Source organism: Carcharhinus amblyrhynchos, chromosome 8, assembly GCF_965287045.1.
Source record: "Carcharhinus amblyrhynchos chromosome 8, sCarAmb.v2.hapA, whole genome shotgun sequence".
Lineage (NCBI taxonomy): Eukaryota > Metazoa > Chordata > Chondrichthyes > Carcharhiniformes > Carcharhinidae > Carcharhinus > Carcharhinus amblyrhynchos.
Window position 1 is genome coordinate 42,646,513 of NC_137331.1, and position 23,570 is coordinate 42,670,082.

Below are 23,570 nucleotides of genomic sequence, written 5' to 3' on the forward strand. Positions count from 1 at the left end.
TCTGCACTATCAAGTCTGCAACAACTCTGATGGTATCTTACCCAGGCTCTCACCCCATAACCCTGCACATTGACCACCTGACCTATATACCTTGGGACACTCGGGCAATTTAGTATGGCCAATTCTAACCTGCACATCTTTGAACTGTGGGAGGAAACCAGAGCACCCTGAGGAAACCCACAGACATAGGGAGGATATGCAAACTCCACAGTCACCCAAAGCCGGAATTGAACTTGGGTCCCTGGCACTGAGGCAGCAGTGCTAATCACTGTGCCACCATGCCACCCACTTTTATTTTTACATTTTTTTTGGAAATGCAAGATCCTCTTTAATTAGCATTAATACACATATACTTTGTGTTAAGACATGACACTCAAATTCAGCTGTGAATAAGCTGACTGTTTATCCAGTCTTGGGTGCTATATTTCTGCATTAGAAATTCTAATATAAATATGATGTCAACAGCAAAATACAGGGTTTTTTAATTAACAAGTGATAGTTTAGCAACATTTGGTAAGGCTTGGTGGTAGTGCATGGGTAGGCTTCAGTTTAGAACCTACTCTGTTGACTTCTACTGTCAAAACAACATGAGAAAGCACTTGCTGGAGTCTGGCATCAAAGTGCCAGAGAATCAGTGTAGATTTGATGGGCCAAATGGTCTGTTCTGTACTGTAGGGATTTTATGATTTGAATCAGGAGCACAAATAAAAGATGTGGGCTAAAGGCAGCGAATTTTGGTGGAACTTTTTTAAAGCACTTGCTCAATCAAAGGAGATGTTGATGTCTAATATCTGAGTGAATTGCAAAAGCTGAGTCTTATCCTTACGTTTGGTTTGATTTATTATTGTCACATGTATTAACATACAGTGAAAAGTGTAACAGGCAAAAACATACTGTTCATAAAGAAGAAAGGAGAGAGAATGCAGAATGTAGTGTTACAGTCATAGCTAGGGTGTAGCGAAAGATCAACTTAATGCAAGGTAGGCTGATTCAGAAGTCTGACAGCAGCAGGGAAGAAGCTGTTCTTGAGTTGGTTAGTACATGACCTCAGACTCTTGTATCTTTTTCCCTATGGAAAAAGGTAGAAGAGAGAACGTCCAGGGTGTGTGTGGTCCTTAATTATGTTGGCTGATTTGCTGAGGCAGCAGGAAGTGTAGACAAGAGTTAATGGATGGGAGGTTGGTTTGCGTGATGGATTGGGCTACATTTCACTACTGTTTGTAGTTCCATATGTGTAAGAGCCAACTCCTCCAGAATGTAGGAGCTCCACATGGTGTAATTTTCATTTCCCTGTGCAAAATGCCTTGTTTGAGGTATTGTTAGAGGTGTGGTTGGAATGTATTACAGGTATATTTATTAGAGATGGATTAGCTGCAGTAAGCATGAGTCAGATTTTATGCTGCGTGACTGTTCTAACTTGTTAAAATGCCATGGGTGTTTCTAACCAAATACCTGAGGAGAGAATACGGAATACAGCCAACGTAACTGGTTATCCAACATTCTGAAAATATTGTTCAAAATCTTTGCATATAGAGAAACTAATCAGCTCTGATTTTGGTAGAGTGCTGAATTTTTAATGTCATTATACACTTGCAGGTCAATTATAGCACAGTTAGGGACAGAGTATAGCTCCTTTTACTCAGTCCCCGAGTCATTTGCGTAGAAATCATACTCTATTAATTATTGTGTTTTTCAAGTTAGATTGACAATTAATGGCAGTTAACACCAGGAATTAAATTTAAATTACATAACTCATTGGACTGCAAACTACTGACTGAGGAGGTGTTCATTCCACTGGAACTGAGCAAAGGTCTTAGCAGTCAAAGCTCATTGTGTACAGCAGTTCACTGGAGCCCAGGCTATTGTGACTCAATAAAAGACACCCCAGAAGCTCTAGGCTTAAGTCCCACTCCAGGACGTGGTTTTAGAACAACATATTGGATTTCTAACGCTATTTAGAGAAGGAAATCTGTTGCCCTTACCCAGTCTGGCTTACATGTGACTGCAGATACACAGCAATGTGGCTGACCCTTAACAGCCGTCAAATTGCCCCGCAAGCCACTCAGCTGTATTGCAATGGACAATAAATGCTGACCTTGTCAGTTACAGCAAACAGAGAATAGGTATAAATGAGAGTTTTTCTAATTGGCAGGATATGACGATGGTGTACCACAGGGATCAGTACAGCAGCTTCAACTTTCTACAACTCATATAAATAACTTGGATGAAGGGGCTGAAGGTATTGTTGCTAAATTTGCTGACAACACAAAGATAAGTACTAAATTCAATTGTGAAAAAGTTGTAAGGAGGTTACAAAAGGACATAAGTAAGTGAGTGGGCAGAATTCTGGCAAATGGAGTATAATGTGGGCAAATTTGAAATTATCCATCTACCACCAAGACTAATAAGCTTTTATCTAAATGGTGAGATATTAAAGTTCAGAGGTGCAGAGGGATCTGGGTGTCCTAGTGCATGAATCACAAAAGGCTGGCACTCTGATACATCACATAATTAGGACAGCTAATAGAATGTTATTGTTTGGTATGAGGGGAATTGATTACAAAAGTAGGGAGGTTATGCTTCATTTGTACAGGGTGTTGGTGAGCTCACATCTGGAGTATTGTCTACAGTATTGATCTCTTTATTTAAGGAAAGATGTAAATGCATTACAGTGGTTCAGAAAAAGTTTACTAGACTAATTCCAGAAATGGGTGGATTGACTTAGGAGGAAAGATTTGAGAGGTTATATTTGTAGACCGGACTTGAGTTTAAAACAGTTCGAGGACTTTGGTCAAAACCTGTAAGATCCTGAGGGGTATTGGCTGGCTGGATGTGGAGAGAATGTTTCCTTTTGTTGGAGAATCTAGAACTAGGCCTCACTATTTAAAAACAAGGGTTGTTTAAGACAGATGAGAATTTTTTCCCCTCATACGATTGTGAATCTCTGGAACTCTTCCCTAAAAGGCAGTGGAAGCAGATTCTTTGAATGTTTTTAAGGCAGGGCAGATACGTTCCTGACTAACAAGGGGTTGAAAGACAGGAATGTGGGGTTGAGGTTACAAACAGATCAACCATGATCTTATTGATAGGCAAGGGGCTGAATGGCCTACTCCTCCTCATTTGCATGTTCTCATGTATCCTGTGAATGAATTTTTTAAAAGAACAACTTTGTCTCTAGTGCATTTGAATTTAATGAAATTATTTCTTTTTTTGACCTTTTTAAGAGTTTAAAATTCCAATATTGTGCAGCAGTTACATTGCTATTCCTCAAAACAAATTGTAAGATTGGTACCATAGTGTCTTGACCTTTTTACCAACCTAAGTTACTTCAGAAGGAAAAGTGTGGATTTCTGAACTTGGAGCGTGTGGGAGAAATCAAACCCCTGTGTGAATCACCTTTTAGCTGTTCTCAGCACATGTTCTGGAAATTTCATCATAAAAAGATTTACTTTAAACCCATTTGATTTCCCTTGATGTAGGTAACATATTGCATTATAGCAAAATCTTCTGTTAGCTTATTTTTTGTGTCCAAGACAACTTGGTGTCAGATGTGCTGCTTTTTTTCCCCTTGAAACTTGAATCTTTATTTGGATAAAAGTGAGATTGAAACTTGCAAAAGATGATAAATATGTGGAGAAATAAAATCCAGTAGAAATGCCAATACAAATAGATTATTGGTAAGAGGTCACTGTAGCATATTCGAGCAAATTGCCAGTCTTTGTGAGGGGCATGGGGAAATAACATTTGCATTTCATTGTGACAGGTAATGCTGCTCTACTATAGGCATAACTTTTAGGTGCAATGAAGACTATACTGTGGCAGTATCTGGGAAAATCCCAGTCTTTTGAGCTGTATGCTTCTTATTAACATATACTTGCTCAGCACCATAAATAGAAGATTTCCACTTCATTCTTTTCCATCATGAACTTATTTTAACCTGTCTTCTGCCTGCCTGCCTATTCCCCTGCCTCATTGAGGCCATTTGTATACAATATATCATTAAATACTGTGTTTTATACAACATATTTGAGCCAGTAAGCTCATTACCAACTACATTATGATAATAGTTAACATTTCCAGTAATAAAAACTGAAAATGCTGTAAAATTTCAGCACACCCAGCAACATCCATGGAGCAAGAAATGGAGTTTAACATTTCGAGTTTGTATGACTCCATTTCAGAACCCTAAAGGTTCCTTCAGCTCTGAAGACAGATTTGACAGCATCTCCACAGATGCTGCCAGAGCTGCTGAGTTTTTCCAGCATGTTCTGTTTTTGGTTCCAATTTCTAACATCCGCAGTATTTTGCCTTCTAATTAGTCTCCAAACTGATCTCTTCATATACCTCTGTCTTTACTTTGTTCTATCCTATAAAAGGATCTGGTTTCTAGCATAGACCCTATTTTCCTCCTTTACAGATTCTAACACGTTTGTGTAATTCCAACATTTTCAATTTTCATGCCTAAATATGTTAAAGATGAGTTTAACTCATGCAGTTGTACTCCAATTAAACTAGAATTTAAACTTAAGCCTAATCCATATTCCAAGCTTTATAAACCCTTTTTATGAAAGTCTTGCATTTCTATAGTGCCTCAAGACTTCTGAGTACTTTACACTTGGGTCACTGTCTGTGCGGAGTTTACCCATGTCTGCGTGGGTTTGTTCTGGGTGTTCCAGTTTCCTCCTACAGTCCAAAAGGCATGCTGGTTAGATACATTGGCCATGCTAAATTCTCCTCAGTGTATCTAAGCAGGTGCCATTGTGTAGTGACTAGGGGATTTTCACAATAACTTCAGTGTTAATATAAGCCTTCTTTGTGACACTAATAAATAAATTCAACTAAGCTAAACAGCCTATGAGGTATTTTCAAAGTAAAAGATGGGAAAACGTGGCAGCCTATTTGCACTCGCAGATCCCACAAACAGCAGTATGATTTTTGTTAGAAACCAGATAATTGTGTTTTAGTAACGTTGTTTGAGAGATAAGTATTGACCAGAGGACCGTGGAGAAGTACTCCCCTGCTCTTTGAATAGTCCATCTGAGAGGACTTTTATTTCATCAGGAAGACACTGCTGAAATTTATGTTGTTTGAAAGGAGCGTGAATGCCCACATAACTGTCCCAGGTCAGTCTCTTGGGGTTAAAGGGGACTTTCTTCCACTCCAGTGTGATGGGTTCTGAGATAACTAATGAATCTAATGATCTAAGACTCTGCAAGATGCAGGTGGTGCTCAAAGGGTCAGGTAGATAAGTTGTTTGGAGCTTTATAAGCTTTCTCTGATGCCCTGACTTCACTTCTACATGTACCCAATGAAGTGTTTCAACCTGTTCAGTATCTTCCCAAAAGAACTTCCTACATTTTAGTTGGTCACAAGTCAGGGACTCTCATGAGTTGATGGAAATGATTCCTCAAATGCTTTGAGGACATCCCTAAAGTGTTTCCAGTGTCCTCCTGGTAGTCTCCTGCCATGATTGAGTTGCTTAGGGAGTCTGGTGTCTGGTGTCAGGTGTACACGTGTGTGAATTATATAATGGCCGAACTTTCATCAGTGTGTTTAAAAAAGAGTAGCAAAAAGGGCAACATGATATCCGAAAAGTTTCTGTACAGACAGAGGCCAAGAGCCTGAAGCCTCCATTATTAGCTAAATACTTTGAGAAAGAACTTGGGTTTTCTAGCCATGTGTGAAGGTTTAGCTCCCTTAGTTTATACAAGTATCAGATTATTTTTTGCACTCAGGTTGGAGATAAGGGGACTAATATTAATCTAATCAGCTCTGTGGGAAGCAACTGAATTGGCAGCCTCATTAAAACATATAAAATTCTTTGAAGCATGGCAGGATAGATGCAGGAAAGATGATTTCCTTGATTGGCAAGCTTAGGACTAGGGATCACAGACTCAATAAGGGGTGTAGGCCTGAGTAGGAGATATTTCTTAAGGATTGCAAACCCTTGGAATTTCTACCCCGGTGAAGGGGTTAAAAATCATTGAGTGTATCAGAGTTCCTGGGAAGCTGCAGGACAGCAACTTACAGCTGTGAAAACAACAGACAGAGGGACTCTGCTACTGCAAGGGGGCTATGTATCCATAAATCACAGCTTTCAGACATTCAAGGACATGCCTTGTTCATGATCAGATATTGAAATTAGGCAAGTGTAGAGTTGCTATAATTAGTTAAATAGTACTATGGGAAACAAATGAAGTAATTGGAACTATTAGTTGTACTTGGATATTGATTGCCCTCAAATAAGTGTACGGTCTCAATTGGTATATATAAATCACTTGTGAGGTATAATTGCTATTGTATTCCTTTGTTCTGGGAATCTGTATGCCATGTCTGGAAACGGGTTCCCCTACTATAGCTTGAGTAAAGGCTGATTTAAACTTTGAAAAACTTTGCCTAGTCTCTTGGGTGGGGGAGGACGTGCTGAAGAAACTGGATAGGTAGTGAAGTTCCCTAGCACCCAGAGAGCTGTGAATGCTGAACTGATGAGAGTATATTGAAGACTGATAGCAATAGATTTTGGAACTGTTAAGGAAATTGAAGGATAATGGGGATAGTGGGAAAGGTGGATTTGAAGTAGATGAGCGGTCATGGTTTTATTGGTGGGGAAAAAGTTTGAAGGGCCTCCTGTTCCTAGTTCTCATGCTCTTGAGTTTTACACCCTGCTGATTTTGCTTTCCATTGAATCCAATAGGAAATAAAACCAGTTGAGGGATGGAAATGGTGGCAACTGCAGATGTAAAATGGGAAGCTGATCCAATCCTGTCAGTTTCCAGCTGGGCAGGTCAAAATAACGTTGTTCCAATGTCTCTGATGAATAGAAAGGTATCTTTTGTGTAGGACTATGTACCTTTGCAGTGTTCTGAAATACTTTACATCTAAAGCAATATTTTTGAAGTGTGGACACTGTTCCCTTGATCACTATGGCAACCAATTTATGGAGCAATGTTGGCCAGGACACTGGCATTTTTTGTGTCCAGCCAAACAGCCAGATGGAGTTCAACACCTCACTTGAGACGGCACCTTCAGCTGTACGACACTCCCTCAGCACCAACATGTCAGCTGAAATTGCATGTTCTGGTCTATAGTAAGGACTTTTTAACCCACAACTTTTTAACTGGGAAGTGGGAGTGCTATTTAACTGAACCAAGCTTACAGCTTCTGAAATGAGTAATTAGTAGCAGACAAGTTTTAACTGTTTCTAATACCAAAAGATTCTGCATTGAAGAAGGGATGTCTTTACCAGTTAGGATAACATTACTGCCTATTTAAGCTGACAGTCTGATTTTAAGAGATCTCTTCTCCACTTATTTTGCAGGGATAAGCAGCTTAAGTATGCAGCTGATCCCAGTGCTTTCGGTAAAACCTCAATGTTTAGAATATTAGAGGGATTTTAGTTGGTTGCGTGAATCAATACTGAGGCATTATCAGTGTCAAATAGATGTTTTATTTGGGTTTCCTGTGAATAACATGACATCTGCTCTAATTAACTCTAGGTACCTATATATCTATTGTTTTTTCCTTTCAAAGCCATCATTCAAATACCTTCCTTTAGACATCACACATCAGTATCAAGAGTCTCCTGGGTAAAATTTAATGATTGACTGTCCGAAATGAGTAAATGCCTATGAAGTTACCAGTTGAATAACTGATTCATATGAATGATTCAAAAAATGAAGTACCAGTGGGCACAAGTGATCAGCAGAAAATGGAGCAGTTAAAATCTCTTGTTTTTCAAAATTACCATTCATGAATTGGCAAGTGCCGTAAAACTAATTATTTTAATTTTTTTCATCCAATCTTTGGCTCCTGATCATTTTGTGCTCAGTGGTATATGCATTTCAAAGTTTGGGTGGCACAAGGCATGGAGGATCAAGCTTTTAAAATCAATACTGTTGTGCTAGCTAAGATCATATGTGATGGATGAGTGGAGCTTAGTCATTACATACTTGCCCCCTCACCACAACATCGCACCCCCAATAATACATTTCACTATTCACAAAATATTTGTCATCATGCCAACGACATGAAAGATTTTAAGTGTGCCGTAAACACCATTCAAGGTAACCTTAACACTCATGGTCATTGTCTGCCTGTGGTTAGCCACAATGTTAAAAATTCAGAGAACGTAGATGGGCCTGATTGCATGAGGACCTAAGTGTCCTGGAGTTTGTAATATCAAATCCCATCATTTTCACTCATCTATTCCATTATTTGAGGCAGTCTAGTTTTCTAAAGAGGCTGCAAATTGGAATGAATGGCATTAGGTGTATTTATGTCCATAACATTCTGAAATATACAGTTTCTGGGTGCATTAGTATGGTTTTTTCACCCAAGCATTTGCTGATGGGTCACATCCAGCCATTCTTAAAAACAGGCGAAATATTTCACAACAATGTGATGGATCTTGATAATTCCTTATTCTTGCAAGTGAGGCAAGGTTGAACTGCACATTCCTTTATACAGTTTTTGCATTCTGTCTATGCAATCCCTTCATTTTCTTCTCCTGGAAATTATAGGAGAGTAATGATTATATGTAAATACCACCACTCGCTTCAGTGAATTGCAGCACTGATCAACTAGAGAGAATTAGATAACTTGAACCTTGAAATCAGAGCCTGAGAATGAATAGCGAGCTAACTAGCACAGGCAGTGGTCCAAATTCTTGTACTGTATCCACGTGTGTGGCTTGAATTATTATGAAATATTGGTGCTTCTGGATCTGCCACTATTGCGAGAGCTTTGTTTCTGAACTAATTTGTCTCTGTCATGACATTTTAAACACACCTCTGTCATAAAGATGAATTTCTATTCTCAGTTAGGAACAGTGATGTTAAAGCAACTTCACAACTTTTGCAGTTAGGATGATATAATACTGAACTGTATCAAAATAAATTTTACACACATTAAATGAATTTTTAATTTTGACAAAACATCTGTCAGAACTTACTGTCTAAATGTAGATTTATAGTTCAACATCATGCAGACTATTGTAGTTTTTTTGATGAAGTAACAATGTATAGGGGTTTTTATGATGTATCCTTTCATGGGATGTGGGTTGTCTCTGGCAAGGCCAGCATTTGTTGCCCATCCCATATTGTCCTTGAACTGAGTGGATGGCTTTTCAGAAGGCTGTTAAAACTCAGCCACATCCTCATGTGACCTCAAAGGCCAGACTAGGATAAGGACATAGTAAACCAGATGGGTTTTCATAATAATCAATGATAATTCCACATTACTGATATGAGCTTTCAAATCCAGATATATTTATTTCCATTAACTGCTGTGGTGGGATTTGAACTTGAGTTTCTGGATTACTAGTCCAGTGGCTTTACAACTATGCCACTATCTCCCCATGTTGTATTCCATGGGTAATACGGTTTTTGTGTACATGGACTTCCAAAATGCATTTTTTAAAAAGTGCCACATAACAGGCTTGTTAACAAAGTTAAAACCCTTGGAATAAAAGGGACTGTAGCAGCGTGAATGCAGCTTGGCTGCATGACAGGAAAGAGAATAGTGAGAGGCTGTTTGCACGCACTGGCTGTTTGTACGCACTGGTGAAAGATATGCAGTTGGGTTTTCTAGGAGTCATTGTTAGAACTGCTTTTTGCGATAGATATTAATAACCTAGACTTGAGTCTGCAGGACACAATTCAAATTAGCATATGATGCAAAAATTGGAAGCTTGTGAATGTGAGGTGGACAGTGATGGACCAAGAGGACATGAGCAGCCTGGTGGAATGGGCTGGCAGATTAAATTCAGAGTAGTGTACTTTGATAGGAAGAACTAGGATAAGCAATATACAATAAAGGGAACCATTCTAAGTAGGAGGGACACCTGAGATTAACTGTACATAAATCATTGAATGCGGCTGGGCACGTTGAGAAAATGGTTCAAAATACATTCATGATCCTGGTCCTTATACGTAGAGGCATAATTGGATTGCAAAAGCCAAGGGGTAATGATAAACCTTTATAAAACATTAGTTTGGTCTCAAATGGAGTATTCTGGCCAATTTGAGTCAGCACGCTTTAGGAAGCTTTAGAGAGCTTGCACAAAACATTTACACAAATGATTCCCAGAGTGAAGGACTTGAACTACACAGATTGGCAAACTGAGATTGTTCTGCTAAGAGAAGGTTTTAGAAAAGAAAAGGTGAGAGAAGGTTTGATTGTGGTCTACAAAATCATGAGGGATTCAAACAGAGCAGATGGGGAAGACCTGTCCTGATTGCTGGAAAGGTTGAGGTCCAGGAGGCACTGATGTGAGGTGATTGGTGAAATAACACCAACATGCAGCAAAGCCTTTTAACAGTCTGCCTGGTGGAGGCAGATTCTATCGTGGCTTTCAAAAAAGAATTGGATAAGCAACTGAAGAAATGAAATTTACAGTGCTACAGGGATAGATGGTGAGGAGAGGACTAACCTGAGTTATTCTTGCAGAGAATTGGACAGATGCAATATGCTAAATGGTTTCTTTCAGTGCTGTGACGATTATATAGTTCTGTTTTAAGGATTTCCACCCCCTGCCTCTTTTTTTTCCCCAGATATCTGGAGCCTGGGAGTTATACTTTTCATGTTGGTTTGTGGCCAACCTCCATTTCAAGAGGCAAATGACAGTGAGACACTGACCATGATCATGGACTGCAGATATACAGTACCATCTCGTGTCTCCAAAGAGTGTAAGGAGTAAGTGGAAACATTCCTCCCAACTTTATATTTTCATATTAGCTGCTTCTGTAAGGGCTTTAATATTCCTAAGTGATGCAAATATATTTAACAATAAGATTCTGTATTTGGAACAATTGTACTGTACATATAAGCTGTGTGGGTTCAGAAATGGTCTTTTATGGTAAAATAAGATGGCATTATGCCAAATAGGAATGATTCATGGAATCCTTTAAACGTTATGCTCTACTTGCTCAAAGGACCTTGGATTCAAAGACAAGCTTGGACTATATCTATCCATTCTATGTAGAATATCTAAATTGAGCAGCTGTTCTGAAGACGGGCTGGTGGATAATTTAAAGATGTCTGGAGTGAAGATTTGAGAGAGAATTTCCACATTCTGCATATAGATCACTGCTCTCATCCTTCCTCACAGTTCCATTTTTTGCCTGATTCCCAGCACTAGCAAGAACAACTTCAAATCAAATTATTTGGTTCAACGGCAATGTTTATTTTGTCAGTGGTGAGTGGAACATTAGAATATCAGTATGAATAGCCAGCCATCCATATTAGGAGAGAAGGTGGAAAGGGAAACAGATATCTTAAACAAAGACCAAATTGCATGCTAAACAAAATGTTCAAGATTTAAAATACTAAGTGAGTAAATAGGGAATTATTAATTTTTGTTATTATCTAAATAGTCACTAAATTGAAGCATGCAATACCTTTTGAAAGCATAAGTAACATTTGATAGATTTTTGTCACATGTATTAGCATACAGTGAAAAGGATTGTTTCTTGCACAGTATACAGACAAAGCATACTGTTCATTGAGAAGGAAAGGAGGGTGTAGAATATATGTTGCTGTCATAGCTAGGGTGCAGAGAAAGATCAACTTAGTGCAAGGTAAGTCCATTCAGAAGTCTGATGGCAGTAAGGAAGAAGTTGTTCTTGAGTCCGATGGAAGAAGGTAGAGGAGAGAATGTCCAGGGTGCGTGGTGTCGTTAATTATGCTGGCTACTTTGCTGAGGCAGTGGAAAATGTAGACAGAGTCAGTGGTCGGGAGGCTGGTTTGTATAATGGATTGGGCTACATTCATGACCTTTTGTAGTTCCTTGCAGTCTTGGGCAGAGCAGGAGCCCATACCAAGCTGTGATACAACCAGAAAAATGCTTTCTATGGTGCATGTGTAAAAGTTGGTGACAGTTGTAACTGATGTGGAAAATTTTCTTAGTTTTCTGGGAAAGTAAAGCTGTTGGTGGGCTTTTTTTAATTGTAATGTCTTTTTGTTGACATTGAGGGAAAGATTATTGTCGCCGCACCAGTTTATGTCTATGGGGCCAGATTCTCCAACCTCACCCACAGGTGGCATTCTCCGGTCCCACTGCAGTGACTGGAAATTTGGCTGAATGCCAATTTTCCACCCAGCTGGCAGCTGCGGCTGGGCGTGACTGGCTGAGGAGCTCTGACCAAGATTGTAACAATGTGTTTTATTGTGCCAGCTTTTCATCTGTTCAATACACTCCAAATGATAACAGGAAAATAAGTAGTTCCAATGCTGCCTTGTCATAGAGGAGTCTCTGTTAATGCATTTTTTAAAGTGGCCTTTTATATGAAAGAAATATTTTCTTTTGTCCCAAAAATTATAGGCATTAATGCTTTCTCTGATGTTCTGTCATCAGAATCAATTTTGTTCAAAAATTCCATTTTTAATCTGTCTGAAAATTTAGTATTTTCTGTTCCATGATGTCCCTGTGTTATTCTGCACGATGTGGAGATGCCGGCGTTGGACTGGGGTAAACACAGTAAGAAGTCTGACAACACCAGGTTTAAGTCCAACCGATTTATTTGATAGTAAACTCGCAAGCTTTCGGGGTTTGCCCCTTCGTCAGGCGAATGGAGAGTTCCGGCCTCAGGCAGAGCATATAACAGCACAGACAATTTACAGATTACTGATTAGAATGCGAGTCTTTACACCTGACCTGCTATTCAAGTCTTAGTGGCCAATAATGTGAGTGGAAGGAGGATTAAGCCCAGGTTAAAGAGATGTGTATTATGTCCAGAATTCTGCACAACAGTAATTATTTATCATACTTTTTGTTCCACTGATCCATCAAGTTTAATTTTACTGTCTTGTGTTAATTCTACAGAGGGGGTTTTCCTGAGCATTTCTCACCGGTCCAACTACTGTGCTGCTTAATGTTTGGATATTTCCATTTTGTCATTTAAGTCATTGAAGGCAACATTTTTAAACTGTTTAATTGTATGACTTTCCAACAGTCTTATTAATCGGATGCTGCAGAGGGATCCAAAGCGAAGAGCCTCATTGGAAGAGATTGAGGACCACCCCTGGCTTCTAGGGATTGACCCTTCACCTGCAACCAAGTGCAACATCCCACTTGTCTCTTACAAGAACCTTTCTGAGGAGGAGCACAATGGCATTATCCAGCGTATGGTGCTTGGTGAAATAGCAGACCGAGAAACCATTATTGAGTAAGTGTAGAGAAAGCCTGGTGAACAAAACACAAGTCTGTATCAATGCTTGCTTTGTTTTTTTGATGGTATCGTGGACACATCATTTACAATACTTACACTGTCTAATTTCTGGCATTGATGGGTTTAACCCAACTTCAGTTTCTGAGCTATATTTTTTTTCCCGAAAACAACCTGCTCAAAAAGACTTTGATTAAAGGCTACTGAGATGCAGTTGCAACAAAAATGTACTTCAATGGAATATATTACAATGTTCTTTGAGCTGCATATTTCTGTGGGAGAGCAGATTAAAAATTACACCATTATGAACTTTATTTACCAGTATTCACAACTGAATAGAGATGAGAAAATAAAACTAGAGTGGAATATAGAGTCACAGAAATATAATCAGTGGACAGGAAACCTCACCACCCTTTGAAAACTGACCAGCTTTCACATCTACGGTTTAAAAAGTTGTTGGTCTTCATTAAATATCCTTTACTGATTTTTCAGTTCACTGCATATTTTTGAAGAGCTGACCTAATTAATTAATCTGCTTATCCATGACTAAGATGAGGAGGGCAAATTAGTTTGTCCAGGTGTCTGTTGTTCTCCCACTTACCCAAAAGTAGGAGTCGGTTTTATTTCAAATGCAATGGTTGCAAGAAAATAAATAAGTGTAAAATAATGGAAGTGTCTAACATTTCTCTCGTGTGAAAGTCCCTAGCAGTTTTGTAATCATTGGTGGATACTGTATATTACACTGTAGCATTATTCTGCTGCAATAATGCTGTCCGTTGAAGGTAGAAGTCATAATGAAAGAGCCTCTTGGCAACAGCGATTATAATATGATAGAATTTCACATTCAGTTTGCACCAACACTCAAAGATCATCTTACCCTTTTGTAAATGTATCTGTCAGAAACAATGTGCACCAAATGTTTGTTATAAACAAATAGTTTTCTAAGTGATTATTAAAAGGTTTGTTTTTGATGCTTGCTTTATTTTCTAAGGGCCCTGGAAAGTAACAAGTACAATCATATCACTGCCACTTACTTTTTGCTGGCTGAGAGGATCTTGAAGGAAAAACAGGAAAAAGAAGTCAGGAACCGATCTCCTAGTCCAAGCCATATCAAAGCTCAGTTCAGGTAAGGACAAGCAGAAATATAAAATGGTGATTAACGTGTAAAGTCAACAAGTCTGGACACGCCCCTTCAAACAGAAATGTATTGATTTTTGGCTCTAATATTAATGTGTGCCACTTTTGTTAGAAGAACAGTACAGCACAGGAACTGGCCCTTCAGCCCACCAAATCTGTTCTAATACAGATGCATCTCTAATTTAATATTTTCTTGTCTCCTCTTGGTCCATATCCCTCTATTCCCTGTCTATTCAAGTATCTATCCAGATGCCTCTTGAATGTTATAGAATCTGTTTCCACCACCGCCACCTCCAGCAGCACGTTCCAGGCATTCACTACTTGCTGTGTGGAAAAACTTGCCCCTTATGTCTCTTTTAAACCCCCGCCCCACTTTCAACCTATGTCCCTGAGTAATTGACCCTTCGATCCTGGGAAAAAGACGGACCATCCACTCTATCCAAGCCTGTCATAATCTTGTAAACTTCTGTCAAGTCCCCCTCATCCTTCAACACTCCAGTGAAAACAATTCAAGTTTGTTCAACCTTCCTTCACAGTTCGTATCCTCCAAACCAAGCAACATCTTTGTAAATCTCTCCTGCACCCTTTCGAATGCATCAATATCCTTCCATAGTGAGACGATTACAATTGTATACGGTACTCCAAACGTAGCCTAACCAAACTCTTCTATAGCTGCAACATGATTTTGTAATTCCTATACTCAATGCCTGACTGATAAAGGCCAACCTGCCTTACATCTTCTGACCCCTTGTCCACCTGAGTTGCCACCTTCATGGAACTGTGGATCTGTACACCTAGATCCCTCTGTATACTAGTATTTCTAAGGGTTCTTCTTCTAAGTTCCTGGACTTGTCATTCTCATTGGGTTGCTGGAGCCCATTTTATACCTAGTTTGTCAACAGTACTGCAAGGAACTGACATGGTGAAATCCCACATGCGTGCACACACAAACTCTGCAGTATTGCAATAATCAGTTATCCCAATTCAGCACCAAGTTATATTTGGTGTGTTTTATTGAAGGAATTTCATGGAAATGTGCGAGTGGTGAGCAGAATATTCTACATATTTTTCTTGCACAATGTTAATCTTTTGATAGAATACTCTCTTACTGACCTACAATGTGTGTATAATGAATTCCCTTCGAGGGTGTTGGCAGTCCTGGTGAAACCATCCCCTCAGCTACCCTTGTGGTATGCTTGAAAGTCGTCACAAAACCTGGGACTGATTAGATGGACTGTGGGTGACCCATATTCCTGTATCTGATGCCTTTAGTTCTAGGTGACCTGAAAGTTGCACAGAGGGTTTGGAACAGCTTTTACATATTTCTGGGCTTAGTTTAGTGTAAGAAGTTTCTTTGTAAGAACTAAAGATACTTTTTTACTGCAAGGTCACAAGATTCACAAGGAAAGACAGTTTGAGTAATCGGTTTTCACCTGAGGAATTATTTTCTTCTTGAGTTATCTCCCTGCTTTTAGAGTCATGAGTCATCTGCTCTACTAATCCACTTTCCTGCCAAAACAGGTATCTGCTATTTAAACAATTTGTAGAAATAGCCAGGGTATAACTTGAAATCCCTTGTTTTTTTTAAAGCTACTTGGAGCTGGATGTTTCTCGTGGGGAGGGTTGTACTCAGTCACAGGTGGTGTGTGAGCCTGGGTGCTGCACAGGACCTGTGTTTTCCCAGAGTCACATTAGCAGGTATCTAAAACAGAGACTGGTCCTTTTAATTGAAACGTGATGATGGCACATGTTTGAGTGCACCAAACACAGTGTGATGGACAGTGATGTGTTGTTGAATTGTGCAGAATAAGATTTGCAGGCAAAGCCACAAATCATCTTGTTTTTAAGCATTGAATGACTAAATAACCATTGCCAAATGATGCCAAAGAAAGAGTGGGAACCACAGTGCTAAAGCCTTGATGCCAGATGCTTGCATCTTGTCTAAGTTTCCAAGAGTCTTGATACACTGGCCTGTGTTAAAACTGTCTTTGAGTGAACAGTCTGCATTAGAGGTTTCACCATCAAATTTTATATTCCATGGTTATCCAAATGGAAGCTAGTATATGTTAGACTGAAATAAAGAAATGGAAAAGGGAAATCTGGAACTGAGCATTCTGTGTAAGTGCAGAGGGGTTGAGGCTGGATATTTATGACAGCACGTCAGGTCAGTTAAGCTATAAAAGAGGAAAATGGATGGAATTCTAGTTTTTAATCACAACAGATTTGGGACCTAATGGATAATGTTAAATAAATGTTAATAAATAAAACCTCTAAAACCAGTGAGTGTGGTCAGTCTTCAGACTGGGCAAGAGCTTGATACATTTTTGTTTATTTCTCCCTCCCTGCCTTATACCAGTTCATGAAGTGACCTGCATGCTAATCACCTAGTTAGGGCAACAGCCAGTTACCTATAATTAAATCAGCAATTTGAATCACAATGTTTGACCAACTTCATCTGTTATCACCGCAACAGATCAAGTTACGATTTAAATGATTTTCTTATAATTGAGTAAGTTAGTCAGTCCCACCATTCAGCATCCAGTATCACCACCAAAAGGCAACGGTTATTAGGTGAAGTGCTAAACAATTTAAATGCTCAAGCTGGGGCAGTAAAGATCCATCAGGCCACAGGACCAGTCTGAACATGAAACACTTGGTTAACTTTCTGGAAGAACAGTTGAAGTGATCCACAATCTCAGCTTTATTACAATGGGGATACATCTGCACTAATTGAGGTATCTGTATTGATTTCCCCCTAGAACTTCAGGAATTGAGGAAGATTCCTTTAGCAGAGTGGATTTACATGTATTGTTCTGTCCATTGTTTGGAAGGATTTTTTCTTAACAAGTCCTTCAACATCACAACCAGTTTATGCTAAGGCTTTGAGGAGGCAGGATTAGCTTGAATGTCTAAAGTTAAACGTGTTATTCTGTGTTACTAACTTCCTGAAACGTAAATCCAAATTTAACTTCAATATCATAAAAGTCTGGAAGAAAATGAACAAAATGGGTGACTTAAAACTTTTTGTTTTCTCTTTTTACCCCTCTTTTGTTTGTATCTAGGCAATCTTGGCCAACAAAAATTGATGTGCCCAAAGATATTGAAGATATCACAGCATCACCCATCATCCATCCAGTGTCTATTCCTGTTGTCTGTTCACCAGCCCGCACTGCAGAGTCCATTATTAATGGGCACCGAATGAAATCTGGTGAGCCTGCAAAGAAAGAAGAGACATCGACAGTCGGGTCGGCTGGAAAGATGGGTGCAAGCAATAGGACATGTCTGTTCAGGGTGGAGGAGGATGAGGAGGACGATGAAGATGACAAAAAAGCAGTTCCTCTTCCCACACAAGTAGTTTTGCGACGTAAACCTTCTATAACAAACCGGCTAACGACCAGAAAGAGTGCGCCTGTCCTCAATCAGATCTTTGAGGAGGGCGAGTCAGATGATGACTTTGACATGGATGAAAACCTGCCTCCCAAACTCAGTCGGCTAAAGATGAACATAGCTTCTCCGAGCACAGTGCACAAACGATACCACAAACGGAAAAGTCAAGGCCGAGGCTCAAGTTGCAGCAGCTCTGAAACCAGTGATGACGATTCAGAAAGCCGCAGACTTCTGGACAAAGATGGAGGATTCACTTACTCCTGGCATCGTCGTGACAGTGGTGAGGGGCCTCCAGGAAGTGGAGGAGATGGGAGTGGGCAGGGCAAACCAAGTGATGGAAACGCTGGCCTTGACAAGAGCAGCCCAAGTGACGGTAACAAAGGCGGGAGCAGCCCTTCGAACGACTCTGGTGGGAGCACCAGTAACACAGGAACAACAACCCGCAGCTGTACAACCCAGGGATACTCTTCACAGTCATCCAGAGCTGCCGAGGAGCTGATGGAGAGCCTGAAGCTGATGAGCCTCTGCCTAGGGTCACAATTACATGGTGGCAATGGTAGCAGATATATCATTGAGCCGACTTCAGCAGTCCGAATACATGAGAAATCAGCCTGGAAAATGTGTATTGCCTCCAGCAATATAATGGAGCGAGCCTCCCCTTCCTGCTGCAGGAAGTCTTATTCTGACCAAGTAGCTGACCTGCTGAATGAGCTCGAAATGTCAAAAGAGAACAACATGAACTTGAAGAATAATGTTCTACAGCTACCTCTCTGCGAGAAAACGATTTCTGTGAACATTCAGCGGAACCCCAAAGATGGGTTGCTGTGTACCTCCAGTCAGACTAGCTGCTGTCAAGTTATTTAATAGTTTCAGCCTATTCTGACTGTTTTCCTTGCTGGTTACAGTTTGTGACTTGACTTAGCACAGTGAAATATCTTTTTTCAGTCTTGAGCTTTTAAATGGGCTTTGAGAGTTATTTATTGCTGTTTTGCATTTGTTTGTTCAGTATCTTGACAATGCATGGTCTTTGTGCATGCTGCTTGCTACTACTTTTAATTTCCCAACAAGAAAAACAGAAGCTGGGCAGAATTTTAATATCTGTATTAACTTGAGGTTTAACATCAGCCCGTCTATGCGTTGTTAATGGAGCTAAATGCAGTTTAAGTAAATGGAGCACTTTGTAGCTCTAAATGTAGCACTTAAGGGAGAATACAACAAATTTATATTGTTTTGAACCATCTGATCAAAGAACACAGGTCACATGGCATACTCCACAGAAAAGAACCAAAGCAATAACAGAAACATTGCAGCTCCTGAAGTATTCTATATTCCAAGGGTGAATGGCTGTCTGCAGAGCAGCCACACTGGAGAGTCTTAACTGCAGTGAGCCCACAGCAGTACTGGTTAGTCCACGTTGACTTAAACTCAGGATAAGGCAAACTTGAGCAGGAATTTTAAGGTGCTATAAATGGACAGTGATGGTGGGAAGTAACTCTGCCAATGCTCATGCTGACCCTTAATGGAGGAAGCACTGCAGCTGGGCTAGCCTGTCTCTGTCTGTTTATGCTTACTTACATCTGCTTATTTTCAGTTCTGTGGGGTAAGCCATGTGCTCCAGTGACTGGAATATATATGGAGCAAAGTTGTATTGTCTCTTGCAGGCCAATAAGGTGTAATTTTTTTGGAAAGACAAGTATCAGTGTAGCTGTGACTTTTTTTTTAAAATGTGAATTACTTGCTGCTTATGTGTTGCAGTGTACGGTTTGAAATGCCGCCCACCCCTTCCCTGGCATGGAAGGGGATGAACTATAGATTCCTGCAGATTAACATTTCAAGGCCTCAGACACACGTCTGTGACCAGTAGGAGGAATGGTTGGTGCTGGTGGAACCTGAATAGATAATGACCTGTGATCAAAACTTCAGTCGCTTTCAGCAATCATCCATATATCTGTTGAACTTGGAAAAAAAATCAGATGGGCTTCAATCTGTAATGGATATTGTGCTTATGCTCTTCAGGGGTTTTTAACCTATATCATCACAGACAATGCAAACCTCTGCATCTGCACTTCACAAATGTAGATCTGTAGACCCTGAGGAAACCATCCAGTGATGGAAGTATGTTCCAAAGCAAACATTGCCTGGGAAATGGGGTGGGTTAGTCATTTAACAGAATATAGGCATTCCAGTTTTTAATAACCTGATTTTAATTGTGGAGAAATATACATAGTGAAGGGAATTCACAGCAATTGTGTAGTTGCAGCTAAGTTTTTGAACTATTGTAAATAGTTTTGTTTATACAGTATTTTATGTACAGCCTTGTGATGGCACCTTTTAGAACTCTCCTACCCTGTGTATTTGTATAAGAAGTGTAAATATTCATGTATACATGGTACTGAGGGTAACAACAGTGACTATGTACAGCTGTCGGTTCGTAATAGATTAATGTAGGTGGAAACACCCCATGTTAAACTTTGTCTGTGTTCTGGATGGAGTTGTCCCAAGTAAATGATCGTGCATGTGTTGTATGTTGTGGTGCATCCTTTGGTGCAAAGAACAGAGAGTAACCACTACTTATGAATGTTATTGGACCAAATAATGTAATAGTCTGAAAATGTGGCATCCCATGCTCCAACCTGTCTTCAAATTAGTATATTTACAACTGAATTAAATAGTGTGGCTGACTTATAATCAATCAGTTGTTTCTTTCAAACTATGTGTATGTGAACTTCTATTTGGGTATGAAGAGACAGTCTAATCTTGGTTGACCTTTGTACATGTATACATGCTGCTTTCTGCTTGTGCATCTTTTTGAGTTAACTTGTTCCCTATCTCAAGAACACTTCACTGACTGTCACAAAAGTTGTTTTGGTGACACCAGCAATATACTGCAGGGAAACTCTAGAATTGCTGCACAGGTCTTAAGCAAATGTGTGGCCAGCTTGAAAGCTTTAGAGAAAACATCAGCGCATGGGGTATTTTATTCCCAATAATATTTATTCCAGAAGAGAGAGAGTTCTCCAGAATTACCTGTTTTAGAAGCATTTGCTGCATTGCTTCCAATTATATAGAAAGGTACTATAGGAAAGGGAGGGGGTATTCATGATGACTGAAACATAACAGGATGTTGTGGAGGAAACGGTTCCTCTGGAATGCTGAAAAGGACAGGAAACAAACGTGTTTGATGGTGGCATCACAGTGGAGGTGGTAAAAATGGCAGTATGATCCATTAGAGAGTTGTGTGGTAGAAGCTAAGGCAATTTTATCATTTTGATTTGGGTATAGGGATAAGGATGTTTTGCTGCAATTGTATGGGGGCTTGGTGCTGCCACAGCATTTTTGCATGTATGCAGTTTTGGTGTCCTTATCTGAAGAAGAATGCCCTTGCTATGCAGGAAATACAGTGAAGCACAAGTGGAAAAGAAGGCATATGGCATGCTTACCTTTATTGGATGGGGCATAGAGTATAAAAGTTGGCATATGATGTTGCAGTTATATAGAACATTGGTTAGGCCACATTTGGAATGCTGCATCCAGTTCTGGTCACTACACTACCAGAAGGACGTGGAGGTTTTGGAGAAGGTGCAGAACAGATTTACTAGGATGGTGCCTGGTATGGAGGGTCTTAGCTATGAGGTGAGATTGAGTAACTAGGGTTGTTCTCCCTGGAAGATGGAGGTTGAGGGGCAACCTAATATAAGTTTATAATTTCATGAAGGGATAGATAGGGTGAATAGTTGGAAGCTTTTTCCCAGTTTGGAAATGACAAACACAAGGGTTCACAAGTTCAAGATAAGAGGGGTGGGGGGCAAGGTTCAATACAGATATGTGGGGTATGTATTTTACACACAGTGGTGGGGGCCTGGAATGCATTATCAAGCAAGGTGGTTGAGGCAGACCTGCTAGGATCATTTAAGACGTGCCTAGATAACCACATGAATAGACTGGGAATAGAGGGATACAAATGGATGGTCTAGTTAGGAACACATGATTGGTGCAGCCTTGGAGGGCCAAAGGGCCTGTTGTGCTATATTGTTCTTTGTTTACCAAACTGATTCCTGGGATGGCAAGTCTGTCAAATGAGGAGAGACTAAGTAGGTTAGGACTATATTCACTGGAGTTTAGAAGAGAGAGAGGGGATCTCATAGGAATTTGTAAAATTCTAACAGGGTAGATTCAGAAAGAATGTTCCCAATGGTGGGGGAGTCCAGAACTAAGAGTCATAGTTTGAAGATAAGGGGTAAATCTTTCACCATTCTCAGGTGAGGAGAAATTTCTTCACCCAGTGTTGAATGTGTAGAATTTGCTACCACAATGTAAATGAGACCAAAACATTGCTTCCAAGAAGAAATTAGATAAAGCTGTTGGGGCTAAAGGGATATGGGGAGGAATCAGGATATTGAATTTGATGATTAGCCATGATCAAAATGAATAGTGGAGCAGACTTGAAGGGATGAATGGCCTACTCCTGCTAGTTTCTACATTTCTATCATGGTTCTGGCAGAGTGTGGAAATGGGTGAGGGTACAAGTACATAGAACAGGCATGGTGGAGGGCCCTGTCATCACAGCAGGGGGAATCTTTGGTCAAGGAAAAGGATTGACATATCAGAAACACTAGTGCAGAAGGTTGTATCATCTGAAAAGTTGTGGTGGAAACAGAAACTCAATCAAACGGATAGCTTCCAGGAGCTGGGGGCACAATAGCTGAGAGTCAGTTCATGGTGAATATTGGTTTGTAAGCTATTGTCAGAAATGGAGATGGACACTGTGAAGTGAAAGAAGAGTGGGAATTGGAAACAAGTCAAAACATTTTCCAGTTTGGGGTAAGAGCAGGAAGTGGTGCAAAGCCCCAGAAAGGGCAGGCATAACTTGAAGCCATTCAGGTTCCCATAGCAGCACCTTTTATTTGGAAGAAGAGAATGGAGTAGAAGGAAAAGCTGTTCAGAGGGAGAACAAATTCAGTCAGATGAAATGGTGAACATGGACTAGTTGGACCTATATCCAAGGAAGATTGAAGAGCTACAAGGGTCTCGTAGGGGATGCATACGTTAAGGGATTAATGGATGTGGTGAAAATTAGATGCTTGAAGCCATGAAACTGTTAAACTGCACAGAAAACAGTTCTGATGTGGAGATGCCAGCATTGGACTGGGATAATCACAGTAAGAAGCCTCAACACCAGGTTGAAGTCCAACAAGTTTATTTGTTAGTTAAACCCACAAGCTTTCAGGGTTTGCCCCTTCATCCAGCCAGTGAGTGGAGTGTTCTGGTCTCAAACAGAGAATATAAAGGCACACAGTTTACAGAATACTGATTAGAATGAGAGTCTTTACAGCTAATCAATTCTTAAAGGTGCAGACAATGTGAGTGGTGATGGTATGAAGCATAGGTTAACAAGATCATAGTGTGTGTATTGTCACAAGACTGGGATCTTGGGTTTATGTCATACTATTTGTAACCCCCATGACTTGCCTGGGCTTGCAACATCTCACTTACTGTCCTGTCTATGGAGACACTACACATGTTAGCAATAAGCATAGGTTATCTCCACTCTCACTGTCTGTACCTTTAAGACTTGATTAGCTGTAAAGACTCACATTCTAATCAATATTCTGTAAACTGTGTGCCTTTATATGCTCTATTCAAGACCAGAACACTCCACTCACCTGACGAAGGGGCAAACCCCAAAAGCTTGTGGGTTTACTATCAAATAAACTTACTGGACTTTAACCTGCTGTTGTGAGACTTCTTACAGAAAACACTTCAGCAGAGCTGCAACAATGGGAGTACTGGGCAGTCCTGTTTGTGCACATTGGGAAGGAGGTGGACTTCTGGCCGTTGGAGGAGGATGTGATCTCCACGTGGAAAATGACAGTCCTGGAAACA

General features: G+C 40.1%; 1 protein-coding gene across 2 annotated transcripts in view; it reads left to right on the plus strand.

Annotated features, from left to right (window-relative positions):
• The window catches only part of snrka (SNF related kinase a), a 38,673-nt gene extending 17,542 nt beyond the window's left edge, over positions 1-21,131 (plus strand). For both annotated transcript variants that reach the window (XM_080193951.1, XM_080193952.1), the window contains exons 3-6: positions 10,551-10,692; positions 12,951-13,163; positions 14,155-14,289; positions 17,363-21,131. In XM_080193951.1, coding sequence (XP_080050077.1) covers positions 10,551-10,692; positions 12,951-13,163; positions 14,155-14,289; positions 17,363-18,551 — 1,679 coding nt within the window. In that variant the 3' untranslated portion in view covers positions 18,552-21,131. The remainder of the gene's footprint in view (positions 1-10,550; positions 10,693-12,950; positions 13,164-14,154; positions 14,290-17,362) is intronic.
• The last annotated feature ends 2,439 nt before the right edge of the window (positions 21,132-23,570 follow it).